General features: G+C 41.8%; 1 protein-coding gene across 1 annotated transcript; it reads right to left on the minus strand.

Annotated features, from left to right (window-relative positions):
- Positions 1-8439: 8439 nt before the first annotated feature.
- ZIM2 (zinc finger imprinted 2) lies at positions 8440-25731 on the minus strand. Its single transcript, XM_008528666.2, has 7 exons — positions 25670-25731; positions 20080-20583; positions 18251-18348; positions 17544-17591; positions 16172-16298; positions 13269-13358; positions 8440-9544 (listed from the first exon to the last, which is right to left on the minus strand). The coding sequence occupies exons 2-7, from the start codon at positions 20456-20458 to the stop codon at positions 8562-8564; spliced, it is 1725 nt and encodes a 574-aa protein (XP_008526888.1). The 5' UTR covers positions 20459-20583; positions 25670-25731; the 3' UTR covers positions 8440-8561.
- Positions 25732-26329: the final 598 nt, after the last annotated feature.

Consider the following 26329-nt stretch of genomic DNA (forward strand, 5'->3'; position numbering starts at 1 on the left):
CTTCGGAGTCACAGAGGCCTGGGCTTGGAATCAATTCTGACACCACCAATTCCTAGCTATGCACTCTTGAGCAATTTGCTACCTCTGCCAACCTGTTCACTCTCTGTCCCCACCTAGTTGGGCATGGGGGTTAGAAACCATGTAAGCACCTAGCAGAGAATCTGGCCCATTGCAATTCAGATGCCTCCAAATGGGGCCTACGGACCAGTCATAGCTCATAAATGCTTTATGGTTCTGAGATGGCATTTTTAAAAATTAGTTGTCCACATTAAAATATTGGGAGACTTCACATAAAAATTGAGTATTCCAGATTCTCTTGAAAAATCAAAAGATCTGGTAAGAAGAGTTCCTTTGGTTAGGATTAGTCCCCTTCCTCTTCACCATATTCTCTATCCTACCCACCTGGCTCCCTTAGGTGCATGAGTTTGCATCCTATAGAGGGATTCATTGCAGCTCAAGTCCTTTCTTCTCTTTATTCTAAACCTTTTTACCTGAAAGGCTGAAGTGGGCCAGGTGCCATGGCAATGGGTGCTGTACTTCCCTTCTGCAAGGTCCCACCTGCTTATCAGATGGCCTGGGCACCAGCCCTGGACCCAGAGCTTCCCAGCTGGAACTGTCAATGGGAGGAGAGATTCCAGGGTGGGGGCATGACTGACCCCTCTGAGGTGGTGTTCATGTGTGTGTGTGCACATGCGTGTTGCACACGTACCCACCCGCACTGCTAAGTTTCTCTGCATTTTCCTGGAGAGAAAGTCCCCGGCTTTCATCAACATTTCAAGATCATCTGTTGCCCCCAACTGGTTATAGAAGCCTGGGGTTTGGCTGGCTTGAATGCATGCAGTGAGACAATATTGAAGTGACCCCATCTCTGGGATGCTGGCTTTTCATGAGAAATACAACAAAAAAAAGAAAAACCCTATACAAGAAAACCCACAAGTGCAACAATATGTAGGAATAACTCAGGAAAACTTGTGCTTATGAGAAGAAATTATAACTTTACTGATTGATAAAAAAAAGCTTGAATACATGAAAGGACAATATCATATTCCTAGATGCTAAGATTAAGTGTAACAATGTTAATTCTGCCTAATTCATTTATAAGTTCACATCAATAATCATCAAAAGGCTGTTTTTAGCTGATAAATTTTCATCTGGAATAACAAAATTATACATTTTTTCATATAAATATACATACACATATGCTTTTTTAAGGTACAATGATGGAAAACTCATTAAATATAAAGCTATAAAAATTTTAAACGAACATAGCTCCAATAAAATAGGGCAACAAGCCAGTGAAACAAAGTAAATGGTCCAGATAGAGATCCTACACTAATATATTTATAATATATTATGACTATGAATCATTTACTGATAATTCATGTTGGGGCAATTAACAATGGGGGAAATCTTGATCCTCTCTTCACACACACCAAAGTAAATTCAAGAATGGTTAAAGCATATTAAAAAAATAAAATAATGAAAACTGCAGAATAAAACTATTGTTTAGAGAAGGTTAGATTTTGTAGGCTTGGGAAGGAAAACAGAAGAATTGAGCTATATAAAAGTGAAAGCTTGTCAAAAAAATAATTCAAAGAAAATGCCAAACAAACTGGGAAAAACATTTATGGCCAAAATGAAGACAAAAAACTAATATCTGTATTATATAAAGAGATTGTTCAAATGGACAGGAAAATATTAAAGCCACATAGACAACACAAAAAGGAAATATAATTGCTTAACAAGCTTAGAGGAAAATGTTAACCTCCTTAAAAGTCAAATTAATACAAGTAAAATTAGATGCCCTTTCCCCTATTAAATTAAAATTAAAGATGAAAAATGCTCTCAATACATGATGCCAGTGAGGACATGTAGAACACAGAGCAGCATGTTTTACCGGCAGCAGAGCAAAGTGGTGTAACATTTTCAAAGGAGCTTGGATGTATGTATCAAGAACCTTAAAACAGTTATACCCCTTGTGACCCAGTGATTCTCCTTTGGCTAAGTCTATCTTAAGGAAAAGAATTCTAAATTTGGAAAAACATTTAAGCACCAAAATGTTCATTAAGTATCATTTACAATTATGAAGAATCAGAAGTAAAACATTCAAAGAGAGGGCCACACATACAAAGCTCTGAGTATACTAAGGACAGACGAGGGGGCCAGAGCAGTGTGTAAGTGTAAGACTGGATGGAAAAATAAGATATGCTGTTGCACGTGTGGAATGATCACAGCTATATGAAAACTACCTATGAACACCTTTAAGTAAGTAATATAGTTACATTGGTGAAAATGCACAGAGGTACCAGGAAAAGTAGACCTTTTTCCCACTACTCTCCAGAGGCAACCATTTTCGTAAATCTGGCAATAATTTTAAATTATAAGAAAATAAACCAAAATGTTAATGGTGTTTGTGGTATATTGGGAGGGGGGTACAGACAGAGGGAGAGAGAGATCTTATACCTTTCGATAAAACAAATGAAAGAAACTGTCTTTAATAAGCCATTACTTTAAAATGAAAAACATTAATCTTTCAGAAATGCATACTTTAAAAAAAGGAAAGTCAGTTCATGTCAATAGAACAAGCATGAAGACACAACAGCTAAAGAGGTAAAAGGCCTAGATTGTACACAAAGAAGTTTAAAATCATGTGGGAGGAAATCCATTAGTAAGCAAAGATCACTGGGCTTATCAAATAGGCAAACTTTTTGTTGGTTTGTCTTGAATGATAAACATCCAATGCTGGTACAGTTGTCCAAATGTTTATTTATACCAGGGGTAGCAAAGACATTTCTTTGCATATACAAACTTGGCTCAGCTTGTCTGGTATGCCTTGAGTGCCGTGCTGAGAAAGATTCTGAGCCTGTCGTCAGGTGCACTGGACCCAGAGAGAGCCTAAGTGATTAGCAAAACCTGTCACTGACTGAGGTGGGAGGACAGGTTGCCACCTATTTCACGCCCCTGGCCCTCCCTTTGCTGGGGGCTGCAAACGGCATGGCCCCTCCAGAAACAAAGGCAGTGGGATCTTTCAAGAGCCATGGAAATGTTTATCACATCTGATCTAGTAATACCACTTTTTGGAGATTTATCTTAAGAAAACAACTAACAATACCTTATGCTTTGTTAATAAAATATTTATTTAAAAATTGTCATTACAAAATAAGTGAGAAAAAGAGAAACTTCAAATTTGTGACACATATGTGAAAAACCCATACACATAGAAAAACTTATCTGTACAGAGAATACTAAAGTATGACAAAACGTGGTTGTATTCTGATGTGTAACTCTGGTTTACAATTCTGAAGTTTAATAACTGTCACTAAGAAAACTTTAAAAAGTAAAGGAAAAATATATGAAAACAAAATATTCCATAAGAGCAGCTGGTTCCTGAGTCCTACCGTACAAGGCGCTGTTGGGCTCTTTCACAGATGAGCTCCAGGCCTCTCAACAGTTCCAGGAGGAGGCCCTGTTAGCACAGTTCCTAAGAAAACAAGGTTTACTCAGCTTCTAAGGAGGGGCTGAGATTTGGCCTGGCTCCAAAGCCCACACTCTCCCTTTTCTGTCAAGGGGCTCGTCTACCCACAAACATAACTACAATCCTGGGCCTGTACTCATCGAGTGTCTAGGACTATTAGGAAGTTTACTAGCCTCCTTTGCTTCCCAAAGTTTTCTTTAATATGCATAGTATTATTTGTTTCGTGAGGAAAATAAACCTAATAAAACTACGTTAAAATTAGGGTTCTAACAAACTACTCCATCTGTGGCTCTTTCCAGGCCTGACTTCAGACCTTTTACTTCCTAAGATGGGTTATCAGAGCCAGTTCTTCAAGGTGTGGGGGAGAGTTGAGTAGTTTAGTTGTACTCTAGAGAAAAAATAAGCATGACTTTTAGACCATGTGGGGATGAGGCCGGGGGTGTTTCGAAAGCCTTCAAGATACACATACCTCTTGACCCAGAAATTTGACTGCTGGGAATCTCCCCTTAGGAAACGTGACCGTATGCAAAGACATCGGAGCGAACCGGTAACGGAAATGCTGAGACCCAAGAGATAACGAGGAAGCACGACTGCAGCAGCAACGCACATGCAAGAGAGAAATTACAAGAGACCCCGTTTCCAGCCCTAGGCGGCTAGTGAAATAAATGAGGACATAGCTATGCAACCAAGTACTAGGCAGTCCTGAAGGACGAAAATTGCGGGGTGCATTTATGGATATGGCAAGATGTTCATGATACATCAGAATCAAAACTACAGCCTTCTAAACAGTGTTAGTGGGATGATTCTATTTCATAAAAATGTATCATTTTTTTCTAAATTTATATAGATCTATGCATAGGAAGAAAAATGCCTGGACAATTTTAACCCTTTTAGCAACAAGTGTATCTGGGAGAGAGAAATACAAATATTCAAAGAAAAAACAAACGTTATTTTCTAATCTTCTTCAAGGAATATGTATTACTTACATAATCACAAAAAAGAAAGCTTAAAACATGAAGGTTTCTAAATTTAAAAAAGAAGGAACCTGAATATAAGAGCAGTATCCAATCTGTCAGATGTGTTAGGAACTGGGTGGGGGGGGGGAGCAGGAAGCAGAAAAGCATTCTCCTTGGAGCCCACCAAGCTAGCAGCAAGAAACGCAGCAAGCTGAAAGCCAAACTAACAGGCTGAAGTACCGCCAGTGCCGTCAGCTCAAGTGTAGCTTGTAAAATACGGAGGCAGCAGCTTGTGCATCTTCTATATGTTCCAGATAGTCTACGGGTGACAAGTTAACTATCCACGTTGTCACCACTGCCATTTGTGGCACAAAAGAAGCATCAGAACAAAGTCTAGTCTGATCCTCCCTGACTTTCTCTAGTTAAGGCTCCTCAAGATGCCTGAAGCCCCAGCCCAGGGTCCTCAACAAAAAGCCCACACCCAAACCCCTCAAGGAGTCTCTGCCACCTCCTAATTCAAGTGTCTGAAAACCAGGGTGGAGTGATGGAGGGGGCCATGTAGAGAAAAGTCTACAAGAGGTAATGAAGAAGGAGCTAAAGCAGCTGGCCCAGGAAGAATCCAGTGACGGTGAAAACTGAAACCTCACTGCCTGTGACTGGTGCAGTGGCTTGGAGAATGACTTTAAAAGGCTGGGCCTTTGGGAAGGGCCAACACTGTGCCCTGACGGGTTATGATATAAACCACACAAAACCATCAATGAGCTGTTCTTGCAGGGAAGTTGAAGCTGAATCTAATTATTAAGTCTCCAGAGTTTAGAGCTAACTTTCATTTATAGAAAATACAGAGGAGAGAGGAATAAGCTTAAGGATACCACAGGAAAGAAGCAGATATATTCAGAATGGGGGCGATTCCATACAACAACTGATCCAGTTTCTTCCAGTATTACTTGCATAATCACACAAAGCTTTAAAAAGAAAAATGAGTGCAAGAATGATAGCTGCCAGGGCTAGGAGGAGGAGGCAATGGGGAGTTACTGTTTAATGGGTATAGAGTTTTAGTTTTGCAAGATGAAAAAGTCCTAGGGAATCTGTTGCACAAGAATGTGACTACACTAAACTATTGGACTATACACTTAAAAATGTTTGAGACGGTAAATTTTATGTTATATGTTTTTTACCACAATTAAAAATAATTGTTTTTAAAAATGGATGCTCCTAAATTTAAAAAAATTAAACCTTAATGTACGAGTAGTACCATAACTCTTAGACATATTAGGAATTGGGCAGGGGAAGGAGGAAGTGTATTTCTACATTATCCTCGGGTCACACAAGGCCTTAAAAAAGGTGAGAGGAGACTGCTTTAGATTAAGAGAGACTCAAGAGATCAGACAACCAAATGCAACCTGCGGACTATGTTTGGATCTAGATTGAAATAAGCCAACTGTAAAAGGACATCTTGAAGCTGATCAGGGAAACCTGATTACGGCCTGGGTAAAACCCTTTGAGGTGATTTAGAAAGATGTATTGAAGTTTAAAAAAATAGAGATGAGACAATTGAAAGAAAATGTATCAGGTAAATAACAATCCAGATAGAAGGTAGATTTAGCAAAAAGGGTGAAGAGAGAAATGAAATGACTGAGATCGATAAGGGCCTGAGTTAACCTATGACCCTGGGGAAAGAAGCAGATTTCATGAGACAGTGATGAGGGAGAAACCATCATAAACGCATGACAAGGGTTCCTAGGTGTGAAGGGAGAGAAATAAAGGAGGGCATAGGAAATTATAAGTTTTCAGAAAAGGATGAAAGCTTGTTGAAAAGGCACAGGAGCCAACTTGAGCCAATGGCCAGAAGTGGAACAATGTGAACAACAAAATAAATAATGTCAGTATGAACTATACTCCATGGAATAAAATAAATATCCATGAATCCATACTGATATAAATTACTGAATAAATAAATAGATAACTCTTCCTCACAGGAGAATTCTATAAATGTAGAAGGAATGAGGGAAATGAAACATTGCCATTACAATACCACAGAGTAATAAAGGCTGTAGGCAAGATCCTCTTGGCTAGATGCCAGAATTTAGTGGGTAAGTCTGAGGAGAAACTGGATATTTGCATGGTCTCAAAGTTTCTCCTGCAAGATATTTATTAATTACAAAAAGAAATAAATAGTAGCTTTATAGTAGAAAAATCCAGCAGATACCACTTTAAATCAAGGCATCAACATTAATTAACATCACCAACATTAAGACCTATTGTCATCATGTCCCCTTGTGGTAGTGGTGGCAGGATCAGAAACCACTTTACGGTGGGTTGGAGAGTAGACTGTGGTGAGAAAATAGGGCCAGCCAATGAGGACTGTTTCCTCAAGAACTTTGAAATGAAGAGGAGGGGTTGTGTAGTGGCACTCATTTGGCTGGTGTAGGTTCTGACCAGTCATGTTTGTTTTGCATTTCATGACTTTGGAGCCACACATCAGAGATCAACTTCAAAAGTGACTGGATGAGAAAAAGTAGAGCAGTGAATGACAATAGCAACAACCCACCCTTCCAGAAGAGGAATCAGGTTCTGAGACTCCAGGTCCAACCTGTTACCACGTCTTTGTATTTGACCACCATTCAAGTCAGTGATGGAAAACTTTTAGCATTATAGCAATATGGTATGAAAGAGAGTTATAGTGCAATTCAGGGCTGATCCCTTTAAAAAGTAAAGTATGGGAGCCAGCCTGGTGGCACAGTGGTTAAGTTCGGGAACTCTGCTTTTGCAGCCCAGGGTTCGCGAGTTCGGAGCCCAGGCGAAGACCTACACATTGTTCATCAAGCCATGCTGTAGCGCCGTCCCACACACAAAACAGAGGAAGATAGGCACAAATGTTAGCTCAGCGACAATCTTCCTCAAACAAAAAGAGGAAGACTGGCTACAGATGTTAGCTCAGAGCAATCTTCCTCACCACCCCCACCAAAAAAAGTGAAATATGCTCAGCACAGATTAGGATTTGGGGTAAAGTTTGCTGTGCTGATGAGGCCAGAACCTAAGAAAGCAGAAATACTGCTTTCAAACGGGGTTTTTTAAAAGGAGGGAAAAAGGAAAATAAGAAACCCCAACCCCTCAAACAACTACAAAAAATACTCCTCTACTCGATCAGTAATGGCTTTACAATCTACAAGAACAATTACAAGAAAGTGTTTAGCAAAAACATACTTCCCTGAATTAGTGTCTCAAAAAGTCACCATCTAATCTTAAATCGCAAGAGAAATGCCTATCAGAACTTCACGCTCTTTAAGAAAGCTTTCTGAACCCCTGATACTACAAGTGTCCTCATCTGACTTAACATGAAACACTGCCAGGATTACTAACGAGGAAGATGGCTGCAGTAGGTATAGGGCTGTAGCTTTTCTTCAGTGAGCATATGGCATGGCAGGAATTTAAAAAAGTGGGTTCAGTTCCTGCTCCATCACTTACAACCTTAGATAAATCAACTGACAACTTAGAGTTTCAAATTTGCCTTCTCTGTAAAAACGGAATAAATAGCCTCACTAGTACACTGCAGCATTCCTTAAGGATCAAATAAGAGAACATACATGGCAATGTTTTGTAAACTATGAGGTACGATGTAAATATATTACCAATTATATCAGCTTTGTGGATGAATCGATATAGGCACACCTGGAAAATCTTTTTACCATGCCCTGTGCTGATACATCTCTTGTGGTGAAAATATTTCATGTAAACATTTCCATAAAAACCCAGGCAATAGATTGCCACTCTGGAGCCCAACAGCCAGTTACAGGTGTGTTGTCGGGATGTCAAAATCAAGGTTCTCCATTCTGCAAATACCACCAAAGGAGAGAAAAATCTATCAGCTTCTTTCCTATGCAACAAAAATACTCTTTGTAAGGCTTTTTGGCCTGTGTGACTGCTGACGCGTGTTGAATCTCCCTTTGCAAAAAACTGTTCTACACTCTTGCAACTATTCACTGTTTTTGACCACACTATGATGAATTTTCAAGTCGTTAATGAGGTGTGAGGGCTGGTGGATGGCTTTCTCATATTCATAGCTCTCAGAGGGTCTCTCTCCAGGATGAAGCCAAATATGTTGAGAATGTTCTCTTACTGGAGGTTTTTCAGTAGTAATTGCGCTCGACAGGTTTCTCTTGAGAATGGAGTTGATAATGTTGAGTGAGGTATGAAGGTAGGCTGAAACACTTCCCACACAGCTGACACTGGTAAGGCCTCTCTTGAGCATGAATTCGATAGTGTTGAATGAGATGTGAACTCTGACTGAAGGCTTTGCCACAGTCACAACACTGACAGGCTCTTTCTCCAACATAGTCATGTTTCCGCTGATAGCGAATTAAATATGTCTTGTTGTGGGGCAACTCAGGTGGAAGGGCTTTTGCTGCCTCATGGGCTTTGACATGTTGAAAAAGATGCACATGCTGGAGAAAGGCTTTGCCACACTGAAAACATTCATAGTACTCCTCCTGCCTATGAATTCTTACACGGCCACAGATATTTGCACGCTGAATGAAAGACTTTCCACCTTCATTGCATCCAGAGGGCTTCTCACTAGGATGAGTCCTCTGGTGTCTGGTGAGGTGTGGTATGAGGTAGAAGGCTTCTCCACACTGTTTACATTCAAACGGTTTCTTCCCAGTATGGATCCGCTCATGTATCTCACGGGCTGTTTTGGTACTAAAGGTTCTTTCACAAAATTCACATCTGTGGTATTTGTTGTCTTGGAGGAAAGGCTTATTGTCCACTGGCTGGGAACTGGTGTAAATTCTAGGAGTAGCACATTCCTGGGGATCCTTTCCTAGAGGAGCCTCTGACTGTTTAGTAGGATTTGAACTTCTCTCAAATTCATCACTGCCATGGCTTCTTTCCTGAGTGAGGGTCTTGGGGTCACTCACTGTTAAAGGACTCAAAAATTTCTCCTGGTTGACCTGGTGTGATTCTGATGGATCATCAGGAGAAGACTCTCCTACATAGACAGGCCAGAAGTTACCTACCTCCAAACCCTCCGTTCCTGCCCCCAAGGATGACTTTTGTACGGGCAGGCTTTGCTCTGGAGTTACATCTTTGGTTTCCAGTTTTTTCTCCCAATCTAAAAGAAATGTAAAAGTTCCTCTATTCTTTCTACTCAGAGAGACACATCATTATAGGAGAAACAGAATAAAGAGACCAAAGATAACAGGACAGATCTATGGAGGTTTGACCATTTTCTGGGAACCTAAGGAGAGAATTGGAAAAGGATGGAAAGGAGAGTAAGCAAGGAAGGTTGAGGAAGAGGCAGAAAAGAGACCACCCAGGAGGACTGAAGGTTGACAAAGATGCCAAAGACACAGACAAGAGAATGAGGAAACCAGAGAAAGAGCTGGGACTGGGATCTGTCAGCATTTTCCAGACCATGTTTAGTAGATCACTAGTGTTCTAAAAAACAAATAGCTGGGGCCATAAAGGGATTCCATTGTCAAATCAATTTGGGAAATCTTGTACAATACAAGTCAAGCAGGTTTCACTCCTGTAGGAGTCTTCAGAACCTTCACTGGCATCTTGAATCCCAAAGAGGGAAGGTACAGAATGTAGCGTTTCTCAAACTGATCTCACCATGGAACACATTTTGTGTTTTTTTTTTTAAGAATGCCTATTATCATAGTTCAGAAAGACCACTGAGGAAACACTGGAGTCAACAGGTCAACGTCTCACTCAGAATAAAGCAAAAAAATTCTAACTCTCTTCTTGGCTTCCAATCGCTTGTCTACACTGCCAACCAACTAATTCCCTTCAATTCAACATTTATTAAATGCCTACTTTGTGCAAGGCATTACCCAACCAGATTGTCATGAGAAGTGTAAAAAAGACGCTAATCTGACTATAAATGACTACAGGAGAAGAGACGAGGGGATTGATTCCACTGAGGAACAGGAAAGTTTAGCAGAGAGGATGGCATTTGGACTAAGTAAGCGGTGAAGGGGGTGGCAAGCTTATAAAACATCCTGAGCAAAGATACTGAACTGTGAGTATCCAGGCCTGGGGAGCCAGAAACACAGGGTTTTACTTGGAATATCTGTGAGAGATGAGGCTGGAATATGAATTTCAGGTCAGCCTAGGAGGGATTTAAATGTCTTGCTAAAAGTTTGGATTTTCTTTTGAGAGTGGTAAGAAGCTGGTCAAGTCCGTGCTTTATAAAGGCAACTCCCTGAGTGGGAAAGAAACTGAAGCCAAGAAAATCAAGTATAAGATTGTGGCTTGGAAGAGACAATGATGAACACAGTGGTCGCATCCTGGCAGATGCTGGGAAGAGGTGAGCAGAGTCCAGGAGAAACAGCAGAACCAGAATATAGCTTAGGCAGTCAACAGGAGAAGAGAGAGAAGTGGACCCATCATGATGGATTAGATCTCTTAGGAAATTATCTTTGAAGACTCAAGCATGGAAGACTATGAGACAGCCCAGTCCTTCCTGGCTCCTCTGCTTTCCTCGCCCTGCCTTACTTCTGATGTCTCAGTAGGTTCTGCCAGTTCTCCTTTCAGAGAATACCTCAAACCTGAGCACTCTGCAATCACAGCACCAGCCTCCGTCAGCTTTAGCCTACTGAACTCCAACAGGCTCCCAACCGGTTTCTCTGATGGTCTGCCTAAAGCTCATTTTCCACAGAACAGTGCTGCCCAATAGAACTCCCTGCTATGATGTAAATGGTCTATATTTTTTCTGTGTGATACAGTAGTCACTAGACACAGGCAGCTCACGAACACTTGAAATGTGTCTAGTGTGACTGAGAAACTAAACTTTAAATTGTATGTAATTTTAATTAGTGTAAATTTAAGTAACCACATGTGACTAGTGGTCAATTACACGAACTCATTCTTGGCTAAAAACCTTCCAATATCTTTTTCACATCTCACTTGGAATGACATCCATATTCCTTAACATATCCCTTCATGGGCTGGCCTGTATCTGTCTCCGTGACCTCATCTCCTACCCTGAGTGCACTTCACTCAGGCCACACTGCCCTTCTTCCTGTTTCTCGAACATCCAAGCTCATTCCAAACTTGAGGCCTTTGTATTTGCTGTTCCCCCTGCCTACAACACTCCTCCTCAAGGTTTTTTACGTGGTTCCCCCTTTAGTTTCATTCAAATCTTCCTCAGTGAGGCCTTGCCTACCTTTTTTTTTTTTTTAAAGATTGGCACCTGAGCTAACAACTGTTGCCAATCTTCTTCTTTTTTTTTCTGCTTTTTCTTCCCCAAATCCCCCCAGTACAGAGTTGTATATTCTAGTTGTGGGTTCTTCTAGTTGTGGCATGTGGGACATCGCCTCAGCAGGCTTGATGAGCGGTGCCATGTCCGCACCCAGGATCCGAGCCAGCGAAACCCTGGGCCACTGAAGCGGAGCATGTGAACTTAACTACTCGGCCCCAGGGCTGGCCCCCTGAGTATCCCCTTTTAAGCAGTCTCCTATATGCCACTTTGTCTGCTTTATACAGATTCTACCATTTGTTTGTTTATCACTTACCATCCCCATTAGAATGCAAACTCCACAAAGGGAGGGATTTTGTCTGTCTTGTTCATTACTGAATCCACAGAACTTACGACAGTAGCTGGCCTACCACAGAAGTTCAATAAATATCTGTGGAATGACTGACCAAATGAAAGAATGAATGAACAAACTACAGTACAGAAGAGAAGACAATGAAAGAAACAGAGACAGGGAGAGGAGTCCTCTTGGTAGGTCCCTGAATTTTGTTTGAGCATTCACTTCACCCACCCAGGAAAAGGCAGGGAGGACAGTGTTAACTAGCACTAGAGTGAGCACAGCTACAGGTTCAGCAATGAGATGTGACCCAAAATGGAACAATGAAAAGTGAGAAGAGTTGTGTCAAGGGCTTCTGGGAAAGAGCTTCCTCGTTCTTGAGAATGCTTCTTTGATACACCTGCTCTCCCATTCTCTCTTTGGACAGGAACAAGAAAGCACATCTAGGATTTGTTGGCAGAGTGAAAAGAGAAAATGAAACTAGGTCTTTGATGACATCACTGAGCCCTTAAATCCAACCACCCTCAAAGCCCAGTTGACCAGTGCTGTAAACTAATAATCCCTCTATGGCTTAGTTTGGAAGTGATTTTCTGTTAACTCTAATTGAAGGACAATGATGATACTGACTGACATACACAGTGACATAATTCAAAGAAAGAGATTTCATAGAGATGGTAAATATTATAATATTGTAGCCATAGAGTTTGCAGAAGAGAAAGTCTAGAAGGTTCTGTTCTTGAGCCCTAAGGATGTAGGAGCTTTGGGGGAAGTTGTAGAACTGTGTGTGTGTGTGTTGGCAGAGGTAGGGAGATGGAAACCAGATTTCAGGGGTTAAGGAGGGAAAGGGAAGGAACCTTTTGGGTATCAAAAAGTCTGAGGAGCTGACATGAGGGAAAGGGGGAGGCAGCTGGAAAGAGACAGGGTATCACACCAAAGGTTTTTTGCTTGTCTCAGTTAAAGAGGAAAGACCTACGATTTCTAACTATGAAGGGAAAGGCACAAATGAATGGAAGGTCTGGAACACTGGAGAAGAGGGAACCCGGCCTTCGTGCACCTGGGCAGGAGAGGACTCACATTGCAGGAAGAGATAAGCTTCGGAGAGGAGATGAAGGGAAGTGCTGAGCACACGAGGTGGGGAAGCCATGTGAGGCCCTGAGGAGAGACCACCTACTGGCCTTCTCCCTGACCTGAGTGGGCTCTGAGGAAGCTCCCTGACTAGCAGCTCCCGGCCCCACCCCAAGTGACTGCGGTTGTCTTTCCATGATTCCAGTCTCCATGGGCCTCCCCCTCACTACCCACCTTGACATATTGTGTTGCTGTCTTCCTCCATCACACGTGACTCTTCCTCTTCCAGCCGTGAGATAAGGTCGGGTTTAGGGAACTGGTACCCTGTTGAAGAAGGAGACTCATAACCTGGGGGTTTTGTCCTGCACCCACAGCAACTCCCAGGCTGGGCTCTAAAGACTCTGAGATAATAAGGAAGATGCAAATTCACACAGAAGAAAAATGAAGGTTGTTTCCAACGATTTTTCCCCCAGGAGACATTTGGCAACGTTGGGAGACATTTTTGATTGTTACAACTGCAAGGGGAGAAGGGAGTGCTACTGGTGTCCAGTACGTAGAGGCCAGGAATGCTGCTAAACATCCTGCAATGCACAGTTCAGCCTCCCACAGCAAAGAATGATCCGGTCCAAATGTCAAAAGTGCTGTGGTTGGAAAACTCTGCTCTAGAGTAAAAACTGAAGAGGGTACTTGAGGGCCGTGTGCCAGGCTCTCTACTTCAGCATGGGCATTCTGGCGATGTAGGTGCTCAAAAACTGAACATATGGTTCTTTTCCTCCTGTGATAACCTTCGTTCCCTGGTCTTAAAATGCTTCTTCTCCCCTTCCCTTAGTTCAATGTTTCCCAAACTTCACTCATTTGCATACCACCTGCTATGGTCTGAATGTTTGTATCCCCCCAAAATGCATGTTGAAATCCTAGTGCCTAATGTGATAGTATTAGGGAATGTGGCCTTTGGGAGGTGCTTAGGTCATGAGCGGGGAGCCCTCACGAATGGGATCAGTGCTCTTAGAAAACAGATCCCACAGAGTACCCTAGCCCCTTCCAACACATGAGGACACTAGAAGTCTGCGACCCAGAAGAGGACCCTCACCCAACAGTTCTGGCACTGTGGTCTTGGACTTCCAACCTCCATAATTGTGAGAAATAAATTTCTGTTGTTTAGAAGCCAGCCAGCCTGTGGTATTCTATTATAGCAGCCCAAATCGACTAAGATATTACCTTATTACTTACTTGTTTATTGTCTCTCTCACCCTACTAGAATGTAACATCCATGAGAACAGGAATTCTCATCCATTTTGTAACCCCAAGCCTATAACAGTACCTAGCACATTGTGAGTTCACTGACTAATGAATGACTCTCACATTTTAGCCCTATGTATGTGCCCTTTATAGTAGTATTTAGTATTTATTTAAGATTTTTCTCTAGATCACCTCTCTTTTTAACTTAAATGCACTTAACTTAAATGGAACCTTTATATCAACCCTGTAATAGAAACTACTGTCATTAAAAAAAAAACCTGAAGGTAACATAGCAATAGATACAACAGCAACTAAGGTTATTGAGCACTAGCTATCTTCAGTTGACTATCTAAGGCTCAGAGCCTGAAGTCTGATCTCTCTTTGCTAAAATGAATAATCAACAAGATGCAGAGACATGCTATCACCCAAGTGATATTCTCTACCTGATGTAATCAGAAAGTTTGGAAGAAAATTAGAAGGAGTTGCTTTCTCACCAAGTGATTGAAGGATTATTTCATGCTGTCCACGTACCACCTAAAATAATCTATAGAACGCACTATACTCATTCCACACTTGCAAAGACAACGTCCTAGGTGACATGTAAGATCTTTATTAACCCAAAACCTTCAGTGTTGTAAGAAGCCAAGGGCTCACAAGAAAACGGACACGCTTCCAGGTCATTGCACGAGGGCTGAAAAGATAAAACTGATTTATTCCCTCTCTCCATACTCTCACTTCTATTTTAAGTCATAAAATGTGGTAACCGAGAGAAGAGTGTAGAATACGTTGAAAAAGACATTTCTTTGTGAGCAATAAAAGTCATAGTTCAAATTACACACCCCTGTGCCAGGTTTGAAGTAAAGCGCTCCATTTCCCCATGCAGGTCTCTGAATTCACAGGGATAAAAGAGCACCAGCTTATGGTGGGAATAGTGTTTGGTTGCGATTGTGTTTTTCATGAGACCTCAGGCCCCAGAAAAGCCACTGAAAAGAGGATCCTGACACTGACAACAAAAACATTTAGCTTGTGGGGAGAGGTAAACAACTCTGGATTTTGAAGAGAGACGGACAATCTGACTCTCAAACCTCAAGGCCAGTAGAAGACTTTCAAGCTCCTGGAATTGTCAGCAATTCCTTCAGCCATTCAAAAAACATCATTGCAAGAAACACCTATTGTACCAAGACCTGATGAAGCAAACCCCTGTTGGACAGCACAGCAGAGCTGAAGGGGGCAGATTCTGGAGTCAAACCGCTTGAGGTCAAATCCAAGCTCTGCCACTTTGTACCTGTGTGACTTTAGACAAGTAATTGAACTTTTCCATGACTCAGTTTGCTCACCTGTAAAATGGCAATAGTAACAACAACAACAAATATACCTCCCTGTCATAGAACCAGTATAAAGACTAAAGGAGGTGCTGGCCCCGTGGCCGAGAGATTAAGTTCGCGCCCTCCACTTCGGCAGCCCAGGGTTTCACTGGTTCGGATCCTGGGCATGGACATGGCACCACTCATCAGGCCATGTTGAGGCGGCGTCCCACATAGCACAACCAGAGGCACTCACAACTAGAATACACAACTATGTACTAGGGGTTTTGGGAAGAAAAAGAAGGAAAAAAGATTGGCAACAGATGTTAGCTCATGTGCCAATCTTTAAAAAAAAAGACTAAAGGTGTTAAGATATGTAAAGGGCTTAGACTAGTGCCTGACACATATTAACTGCTCAATAAATGTTAGCTATATTACAAGTTAACAGTGAGTGTGATACTAAAATATTGTCTCTGATTTGCGTTGAGACTCATCAACATGGTGAACCATTGTTACTGATGGGAAGACAGAAAAGTGTTGAGAACCACCTCCCCAGAGGGCAGAAACTGAGTTCCATGGAGAAGGCAGACTTACCCAGGGAGACCAGGTTCCTGTAATTCTCCAGCATCACCTCCCGATAGAGGTTCCTCTGAGCAGCAGTAAGGCAGCTTAATTCTTCTGGGCTGAAGTCCACAACCACATCCTCGAAAGTCACCAACTCCTAAAACACCAGAAAACTCCCAAATGATTGAAATCCAGAAGTCATCCCAGGGAGCGGGGAAGGAGCCAGATGAGAGGGCTGACCACGGAAGTTGACATTCAGACCAGCAGAAAGCTTCTAATCCACGTGTTCTAACCCGGAGGCTACAGGGACCTGGCAATGTACCTTTCTTTGTCTTGTAGTCTGAGAAGGGGGAACATTTCTGAGACAGTTCCTGCTGCTAATGGCTACAGAGTTGGATTGGAGGAAAAAGATCTTTTTCAGCCACTTTATAAAGAAAGAATGAATGCCCATAATTAAAAGCTGAGCAGTATACCTCAGCGTCTAGAATCAGAGCGAGTTGGGTTTAAGTCCTGGCTCTGGTTCTTTCTTACAAGTGAGTGTGGGTAGGTGATTGTGACTTATCCATAAAATGCAAAGAGCTCATAAATATGAAGAGATATTTATTATTATTAATAAACAAGGAAATGCAAATAAAAATGACAGAGTACCATTTTATACCCATTCAACTGACAAAAATTAAGAAGACTGCCAATACCAAATGTTATCTAGAATGTGGACCCACAGGATCTCTTATAAGATGCTAAGGGAAATGTAAATCAGTAAACCACTTTGGACCCAGAAATTGTATTCATAGGAATATTTGCTTGTGTGTACTTGGAGACATACATGTTCATAACAGTGCTGTTTGTCACATCCAAAACCTGGAAACAACCCAAAGTCCATTTATAGTAGAAGAAACAAATATATCACAGTACAGTCATACAATGGAATAATATTCCAGCAATACAAACTAATTAACTATAGTTACATGCACCAATCTTGGTAACCTGAGGTTGAACTTAAAAAGCAGATATTAGAAGACTATATAATACTATGATACCCATTTTATTAATATATATCTTCTGTGTTTTCAGGAAACATTATGCAGACCAATGAACATTTCATTTAAACTAGAAGTCACCTACCGGCTGCCCAGGTCCTACAGAGGGGTTTGTTTGGCTCACATGAGTTTTTTATTCTTTTTTAAAATTCATATTAGCTGCCAACACCAAAAAATTTGTAGATTCAACATTATTAACTGGAACTTTGGTTTCTCTTTAAAAAACTGGACGATCAGGGGACCCAGGCCCACATTCTCACATGGTACCATCAGCTGAAGCTGAGTCAAAGCTGCCCCTTAAATGGGGCAGGCACTCCCATTTGTCACAATCCAACCATTTATAAATTCCTTATTTATATTACCTCAGCAGCTCCTGTGGGCATCTCCACTTGGGATTCTTGACATGGACACTGCAAGGACAGAGGGCTACTCTCAGGAGCAGATCTTCTAGAACAGTGTTTCTCAACCTTTTTTCCTTATCTCCCTCTTAAGGAACCTTTTAAGACAATTTTTTTCCTAATCGCCACCCCCCATGAATTTTATTCTGGTTCTAAAGGAAGTGCAGCATATTAATTTCATCAATTGTCTTTAACGTTTCAAAATGCGATTTAACAAGAACATTAAGGAGCACATTCTTGAAAAAAAGAAAATCTCACAACAGTTTCATGTCCTTATATTAGCTGCCATTCATTTCATATATAAACAAGCACAGTAACAGTGCAAATGAGGGTTGTTTTGAATAAGCCAAAAGGGGAGATAAAATGGAATACTAAACAAATTTTAAAAAACAATTCATTCAAGAGATAGGAAAAGAGGAAACATGTTAAAGAAATAGTATGTGGGATAGTGATAACTGCAATAGAGAAAAATAAAGCAAAGAAGGGAGATAAAAAAGTCAGAAGAAAATTTTAGATGAAATAGCCAGGGAAAGGCTCAGTCAGGTGATACTTATAGAAAGAGTTAAAGAAAATGAGGGTTTGGTTTAATTAAATAGAGACGGTCTGGAAATCAGGAAGGTGAGATGAGATGCCCATACTGGATAACCAAGTCAGAAGAAAGCCTGACTCACAGGAGATCCAGCAGATGGCAGACTGTCAAACATCTTTGTGTCCTTTTGGTCTTCTTCGGTGTTCTTTTCTGCAAGGACAGAGTCCTGAGCGAGAAAACCTAGAAGAGAGAAAGGAATGTCATGGATGGAATTGAGTCCAGTCTGGCAGCACCTACAGACACAGAGAGTGGCCTGTCACTCCCATGCCACCCCATCCTGCCACGGGAGGTAGCAGCAGTCTGAGACTTTCTGTGATAAGAGAAAGACCATAAAAATCTTTTTTCAGCTCAATATAGTAAGTTCCAAAAAAGAGCTCTGGTCATTTCCAGCTCTAAATCCCAGTGGCTCCCCCCTGCCTTCCAAATAAAGTGGATGTTCTCTCTGTATCAGTGGTTCCCAGCATCACCATCCACTCAATCACCAAGGAACCTCAGTTTCTCAACAGTAAAAAGGAAATAATAATACCTATACTTCAAAGGGCTCTTGTAAGGATTAAACATTACATGTGTAAAGCATACAGTAGGCATTTAAAAAAAAAAAAAGGCAGCTCTTATTATTAAGCTTTTCCTATATCTTTTTCACTCACTGACCTAGAAGACAGCCACCACATTCCCCACAGAAACCTGAATCTTGAAGGCCACCCTTGCCTGTAGTCTCTTCCCAAGTGCACCTTTCATTAATCTGTTGTTTCTTTCTATCCTAGGGAGCTCTCTTTCCTTTGCCGCCAACTACAGCTCTGTCAATAGCTCTGTGCCTTTGGCCAAGTCTTTACCCTGGGACAATATCCCCTATGTCCACCTGAGGCAGTGTAACACCATGATTAATGCTGGAACCAGCCACCCAGGTCTGAATCCTGGCTATGGCCATTACTAATCGTGGAGCCATGGGCAAGGTACTCAACCTCTTTGTGCCTCTGTCTTCTCATCTACAGATCAAGAAGTAATACCTACTTCAAGAGCTATTAAGAGAAGTAAATAAATTAATATGTATAAAACATTAATACTATAAAACCTAGAATATAGTACATTGCAAATGCTCAACATATTCATTAGCATCTTCAAAAGTCTTTTTAAGGAATTCAGGTGCACAGAACTGGATTAATCATAATCTTTAATTCAGGATATGATATCAGCACTGAGCCATGCACGACCCTCACATTTATTTTAAATTTATTCATTTATATTTTTAAGTATAATCAAGGCCTGTGAATTCACTACCCAACCCCAAAACTAGAACATTTCCAATAACTTACATCTACCCATATGCCTTTTCCTGTCCACACTCTAGCCTTCTCTCCAGAAATAACTATGGTCTTGGATTCATATTTATTGTTCCCTTGCCTTTTTCTTTCTCTCTCTCTCTCTTTGTATATATATACCCAAACAATACTTTGTTTTTAGTTTGTAATCATTTTTATTCAAGGAACTATAAGGAGTAAATGGCTTTCTCTCATTACTGAAATGTCCTTAGTTCCAATCTAGTAACTTGAGTTCCCAAGAAACCAGCCAAATTTTGGCAGAGGTTAAACTTCCAGACCTTGTTATCTCCCGCATTTTATGCCCTCTTTTTCGTTTTGCTGTGTGCATTGACTTGTGTTGATACTAAAATTTAGGCCGGATAAGAAATGTGGGGGGAGAGGAACAAAGCTGGAGAGAAAGCGTACTCTCAGAGAAATAATAAATATTAAAAGCAAAAGCCAAACCCAAAATTTCCTTCATCTACAGGAGGCAGATTAGACTGGATTATAAAATTAATTCTTTCATTCATTTGACAAAGCTTTATTCAGCTCCTATTACACACCAGGCCTACAGCAGATGTTCAAACAACCAGTTGCTTCCTTCCTCTCTCACCTTTCTCCTCATACGCTTGGATCAAGTTGGCCACCAGAGTTCCTGCCTCCTTGCTGTTCTTGGGCTGTTTCGACCTCACCCATGTCTGAACCTCCTCTGGCAGGGTGTTCAGAAACTGCTCCAGCACCAGTTGCTCCATCATCTCCTCCTTGGTGTGGGTCTCTGGCTGCAGCCATTGCCAGCAGAGCTCCTGGATTTGGTTCACAGCTTGGTGAGGTCCGGTCATTGACAGGTACTGAAAATGCCTAAACTTTTCGTGAGAAACTTTCAGAACCCCTGGGTTCCTTATGGGGATGGTTTCTGGATTCTCTTCTTGATCATGTAGATGAAAGAGCTGGGGATTCCTCAAGATATCCAAAACCTCTGTCATCGGCAGCATCTTTAGAGCTTGGCCCTTTGCAGGATGGAGATCCTTTACTAGGCAGGTTGCTCCAGAATACACTGTTGTACAAGACGGTGGGCAAAGTTGTATCAGGTGAAGAAAGGATACAGAAACCTCACGACCTGCAGAAATTACACAGAGACTTAACAAATGGCCTGTACAGTTAGGACTGGACAGTGGGGTGGAGGTGATTTGAGGCAAACGGAGTTAGCTCATTTCACACAAATCACTCAATACACGATCACAGAAATCTACACATCTACAGACGTGATGCTCCCTCACTCCCATTCCCAGGTCTGGAAAGTCCACAGGCACAGGGTACAAGTATTTCAGAAATGGCATTGAAGGAAAAAGAGACTTGAACTCCAAGCCACAATGAACTGAACTAATTTGATGAACTACAGAAGAAAGAATTTCCTTTCAAAAAAGAAATGAGCTAAGAGGCCGGCCTCATGGCTGAGCGGTTAAGTTCGCACACTCCACTTTGGCAGCCCAGGGTTTCTCCAGTTTGGATCCTGGGCACGGACATGGCACCGCTTATCAAGCCATGCTGAGGAGGCATCCTACATGCCACAACTGGATGGACGCTCAACTAAAAATACAAAACTATGTATGAGGGGGCTTTGGGGAGAAAAAGGAAAAATAAAATATTTTTAAAATAAATAAATAAATGAGTTAAAATTACTGTGTATTATACAGAATGAGGAAAGATCTTTACAATACCTATATATCCTACAAAAGACTGGATTCATATGCAAAATATATAAAGAACTCACACAAACCAGAAAGAAAAAGGCAGACAAAACAACAGCAAAAAGGTTAAAAGATTTGAGCAGGTATTGCACAAAATGAGAAAGCTAAGTGACCAATAAACGTATAAAACGGGACTCAACTTCATTAGTTATCAGAGAAATCTGAACTAAAACCACGATGAGTATCACTACACACTCCCCAGAATGGTCAAAATGAAAAAATCAGACAATAGTAAGTCTTCGAGAGGAGACAGAGCCACCATAGAATGGTATATTCATACACTGGAACTCTAAACAAAAGTGAGAATATGGATGTATCTTGCTGTTGAGTGAAAGAAACCAGGCTCAAAAAAAAGTCCACATTATATGATTCAATTTATATAAAGGTCAAAAACAGGCAAAACAAATCTAAGGTGTTAGCCAGAATAGTGGTTACTGTTGGGACGGGGGCAGGGGGAACAGTGATAATGACTGTGGGGGGACAGCATAAGGGGCTCCTGAAAAGCTGGTAATGTTCTATTTCTTAATCTAGGAGCCTAAGACATGGACAGTGTGTTCCTTTTGTGAAAACTGAGCTCTATACTAGTGGTTTATGACCTTTTCTGTATACACAATACATTTCACTAAAAAAGTGTTTAGCTGTGTTATAGTTGTGGGGAAACATCTAGGTTATAATGTTAAGTGAAAAAAAGCAGGAAACAAACTGTACCTAGAATACATGCTTAACCATATGAAGCAAAGGAAAAAACACTGGAAAGTAAACCAAAATACTACACCAGGGGTTATCTATGAGCAGGGAGATTACACTTTCCCCCTCAAAGCTATGTTCTACAATGAACTTCCATTTCTTCTATAACCAGGAAAATAAAAAATAACTTTCTTCTACAAAAGCTGTATTCACTCTACGAAACCACAAACAAAATTGCCATTTGGGGGAGACTTTGCTATTTTCCTCCCCACTAAAACACATCTGTTATTTCTATGACATAATTTAACCATTTTTCTGTTTGAAAGCATTTTGGGGTTTCATTACTATAAATTATAATGCAATGACCATCACTGAAACTATTTTTCCACATCCCTGATACTTCCCTTCAAGGCTAGATTTCTCAAAATAAAATTACCTGGACAAAGGGTATGAACTAAAAAGTTCTTAAAACTATCTGCCAAGTTTTCCTCCCAAAGGCTTCCACCAATTTCCTCTTCCAATCTCAATATATAAGACTAGATACTCACCTTGCAAGTCAATAGGGCCAGCTTCATGGGAATGCAACCAGTGCAGTCACATAGGGCCCCATGCTCAGAAAGGCCTCAAGCTTAGTTGAATGCTCTGTTGTTGCTGTCTTGAGATTTTCTATATTTTAAACAAGGGACCCCATGTTTTCATTTTGCACTAGGCCCTGCAAATTATGTAACTAATTCTGCCAGCCAACAACACTATCATTCTTCAAAAATCTGTTGCTGGGGCCAGCCAAGTGGCGCAGCGGTTAAGTGTGCACCTTCTGCTTCAATGGCCTGGGGTTCGTCGGTTCAGTTCCCGGGTGTGGACATGGCACTGCTTGGCAAGCCATGCTGTGGTAGGCGTCCCATGTATAAAGTAGAGGAAGATGGGCACGGATGTCAGCTCAGGGCCAGTCTTCCTCAGAAAAGAGGAGGAGGATTGGCAGCAGTTAGGTCAGGGCTGATCATCTTCTTCAAAAATAAAATCTGTTGCCAATTAGACAGATGAAAAATATCTTCTTATTCTTTAATTTTGCATTTCCTTCAGTTAATAATAAAGCTCAGTATTTTTTTCAGATTTTATTATTTTTATCAATTTATTAAAATTGTTCCTATCCTTTGCACTTTTTCCACCAGGGTGTTTCTGTTGCTGTTTGGCAAAGGCTCTATATAAAGAATATTCCTCATCCTACTTGCTTAAAAAAAAAAATTCCAGCTATGCCACACCTTCTCTTTAGCCTTTGTAGAATTTTAATATTTTAAAGTTCAAATTATCACTATCCATTCAGAGACCAGCTAAATAATCCAATTATATTTAAACATTCCACTTTCTTTAACTGGAATCTAGTCTGGGGTAGGGTGTGCGAAGAGTATAATTTTTTTCTAAAAACTTTCCCTGCACTACCAATTATTAAATTTGCTATCCCTTCCTTCTTGGGACAGGAGATGCCCCTTTGAATTAAATTTCTAAGTCTGCAGCCTCCAGGGAAGGATCCTGAGAAAGTGGTAGTGGAAATGACTCTGAAATCCTGCCAGCCTGCCTGCCTGCCTAGACTAGCGAAGTCCAAGGCAAGCTTAGGGAGTCACAATCCTTTCTCCCTGCCCAGAAAGGGAAAGTTTGACCTTGAACGGTCAAGGCCCTCTAGGCCCTCTAGGCCACAGGCACTGAAAGGAGGCTCAAGGCCCTGCCTCCTCAGAGGGCAACCTGAGCACCAGTCCCTTTCTCTTTTTCATAAATTCTTAACTGTGCTTTCCTTAAATTTTTATCTCTTGGATCTCAGCCTTATCTTAATCCTACATTCCTCATCATCCAAGTTTTAACCACTTACCTCAGTGGATCTAGGCACCTTTTTATTTTCTTCTTGACATTTTTTTCATTCAACCTTTATTTTCTAACTCTCAATACCACTAAAACCATTTGGGCAGAAGCTTCCCTAATGTCAACAAATTGTTTAATGACTTCAAGTTATTTTCAATGGCCATTGGTCTATCGAAGTTTTCTTTTTTTTAAATCCAATTTTTTAAAAGTACTTTTCCAGAAAAATCATCCATTTGCTTGAAACAAATATATTAACACGATTGAGCATAGTACTCTCAGAACACTAAATCGCCTAAGTATGCAACTTTATCCTTTCTTATCAATGATATTGCTTTATTACTAGTTTATCTTTTTAAATTATTCCTATTATTTTTTTTCTTTATTGCCATTTTCTCCCTCTCATCCCTAGTACCTGCGGCTAGTTCCTATTATTTTTGTTTTCTCATGTATTAATTTCATTTATCTTTATTATGTTCTTACTCCCAGTTTCTTTAGAGTTTTATCAGTTTTTTTGTTTGTTCACTTGTTTGCCGGTTTGTTTGGAGGGCTTTGGGAACCTCCTGAAACAAATGCATAATTTATTTTCATTCTTTCCTGACTATTGAAAGCTGTTACTTTCGGTTATATATCAAAATTTAGGAATGTCAGCACTTTTATTTTCATTATTTTCTTCATAGTTCATAATCATACTTCTGATTTCTCCACTGACCAAAAAGTTCCTTAAAAAAATATAATTTCACTTTCACTTTAAACATTCATTATTGAACATTTATTTGACATATGGGAAGTAAACAGTTTCTGTATTCTGAAACACTGGCCATCTCCACTAAATGATGTGAAAACCTGGGCAATTAGCATCTCTCTGAATTTAGCTTTCCTCATTTGCAAAAATGAGGGAAAAGAAGGAAAACCTTCTTTCCTGTGCTGCTGCAAGGTTTAAAAAAGGCGGGAGCTGAAAATCACGACGCACACCACCCTGAAGAATCTCGTTTTTAATCTACAATTAAGAAAAATGCTTTACAGTAAGACACATTATGTAATTTAATACAAAAATCATAGGAATGGGTTTTTTTGAGGGGGGGAGGAAGAGTGGCCCTGTGCTAACACCTGTTGCCAATCCTCCTCTTTTTCCTTCTTCTCCCCAAAGCCCCCCGGTACACAGTTGTGTATGTTAGTTGCGGGTCCTTCTGGTTGTGGCACGTGGGACGCCGCCTCAGCGTGGCCTGATGAGCGGCGCCATGTCCGCGCCCCGGATCCGAACCCGCCACACGCCGGGCCGCCGAAGCAGAGCTAGCGAACTGAACGACTGGGCGAGGGGCCGGCCCCTGAGTCGTAGGAAGTGGGAAACACACAGGGCAGCAAGCTTCCCGGAAAGGGACAAGGTGGTGTCACCGTCTCCTCAGACAGCGCCTTCCGGGTCCCCGCCCAGGGTCCTCCTGGGCACAGGGGCAAGTCCTGCTACCGAGCGCTGAGCAAAGCAGCTCACGGCAAATACTCTCCAAGACTAAAAGCGCGGGAGGCCCCGGGCGCGGCGGCCGGCAGGATCTGGGCGGCGCGCCTCTGAGGGGAGGCCGCGCTCCGCCCAGCTCAGCGCCCGCGGCTCCTCAGCCCCGCGGCCGAGCTCGGGGACCGCCCGGGCCCCCACCCTCGCCGCCCCCGGGCTGCCGCGTCGTCCCCCCGAAGCAGGGCCTCGTCGTTCAGCGCGGAGGCTCCCATGCGGCGCTGCAGCCGGGCCGCCCGCCGCGGCGTCGCCTCACGGGCCCTCACCGCGTCCGCCGGCCGCCGCTCCTCGCGCCCTGAGGCCAGCCCAGGCTGCCCGCGCGCTCGACCCCGCCCGCGCGTCCCCTCCAGCCACGTCGCGGCCCGGGCTGTCCGCGCGCAGCACACACGCCCGCCCTGACTCCCGCGCGCGCTCACCTCGCGGGCCCGACGTCCCGGCCTGAGAGAACCAGCTCCGCCTTAGACTTCGCGCCCAAAGCCGCAGCGCATGCGCCGTGCCGGCTCTGCGCATGCGCTCTGCGGGGTGGCCGGAGCGCGGCCCGAAATCCAGGCCGCTCCCGGCGAGTTCCGCTGGAGGGCGCACGAGGACGTGGCTGCCTGGGGAGGGGGCGGGGCCGGAGGAACTGGGCGCTGTGGGGGCTTTCCTCCGTAAAATGCTCTAATTAGCTTTTTGAATACTTAATACATAGCTTAAAATTTTTCAAGCAAATAAAAAACATGCAGTGAAAAGTCTTCCTCTCAGCATGTGTGCCACCCACCAAATTTTTATGCCATAAACCACATACACACAGGTAACCACTGTAATTATTTTGTGTCCTTCCACAGTGTTTTTATGCATCTGTGGGTACATATAAACATATGTGTATATACATATGCATATTATACACACATGCACATACGTACATATGTGTGTGACTATCCCTGAGATATATACTCATTGTATACATTGTATATATTCATTATATAGTCATATTATGTACATTGATATATGTTATATACATAATATGTTATATATCTATACTATCGTATATATTCTGTATATATTATATCTAATATAAATGAGTATATTTTAAAATA

The sequence above is a fragment of the Equus przewalskii genome, chromosome 9 (genome assembly GCF_037783145.1).
Source record: "Equus przewalskii isolate Varuska chromosome 9, EquPr2, whole genome shotgun sequence".
Taxonomy (NCBI): Eukaryota; Metazoa; Chordata; class Mammalia; order Perissodactyla; family Equidae; genus Equus; species Equus przewalskii.

Bases quoted from the DNA above. Each gene is read 5' to 3' on its own strand.
- ZIM2 (XM_008528666.2), bottom strand. From the start codon at position 20,458: ATGCTGCCGATGACAGAGGTTTTGGATATCTTGAGGAATCCCCAGCTC. The intron at 18,349-20,079 runs GTGAGAGAGGAA...TCTCTCTTCTAG, and splicing joins CCAAGCGTATGAGGAGAAAG to GTTTTCTCGCTCAGGACTCT. The intron at 13,359-16,171 runs GTAAGTCTGCCT...CTTCTTCAACAG, and splicing joins CAGGAACCTGGTCTCCCTGG to GGTACCAGTTCCCTAAACCC.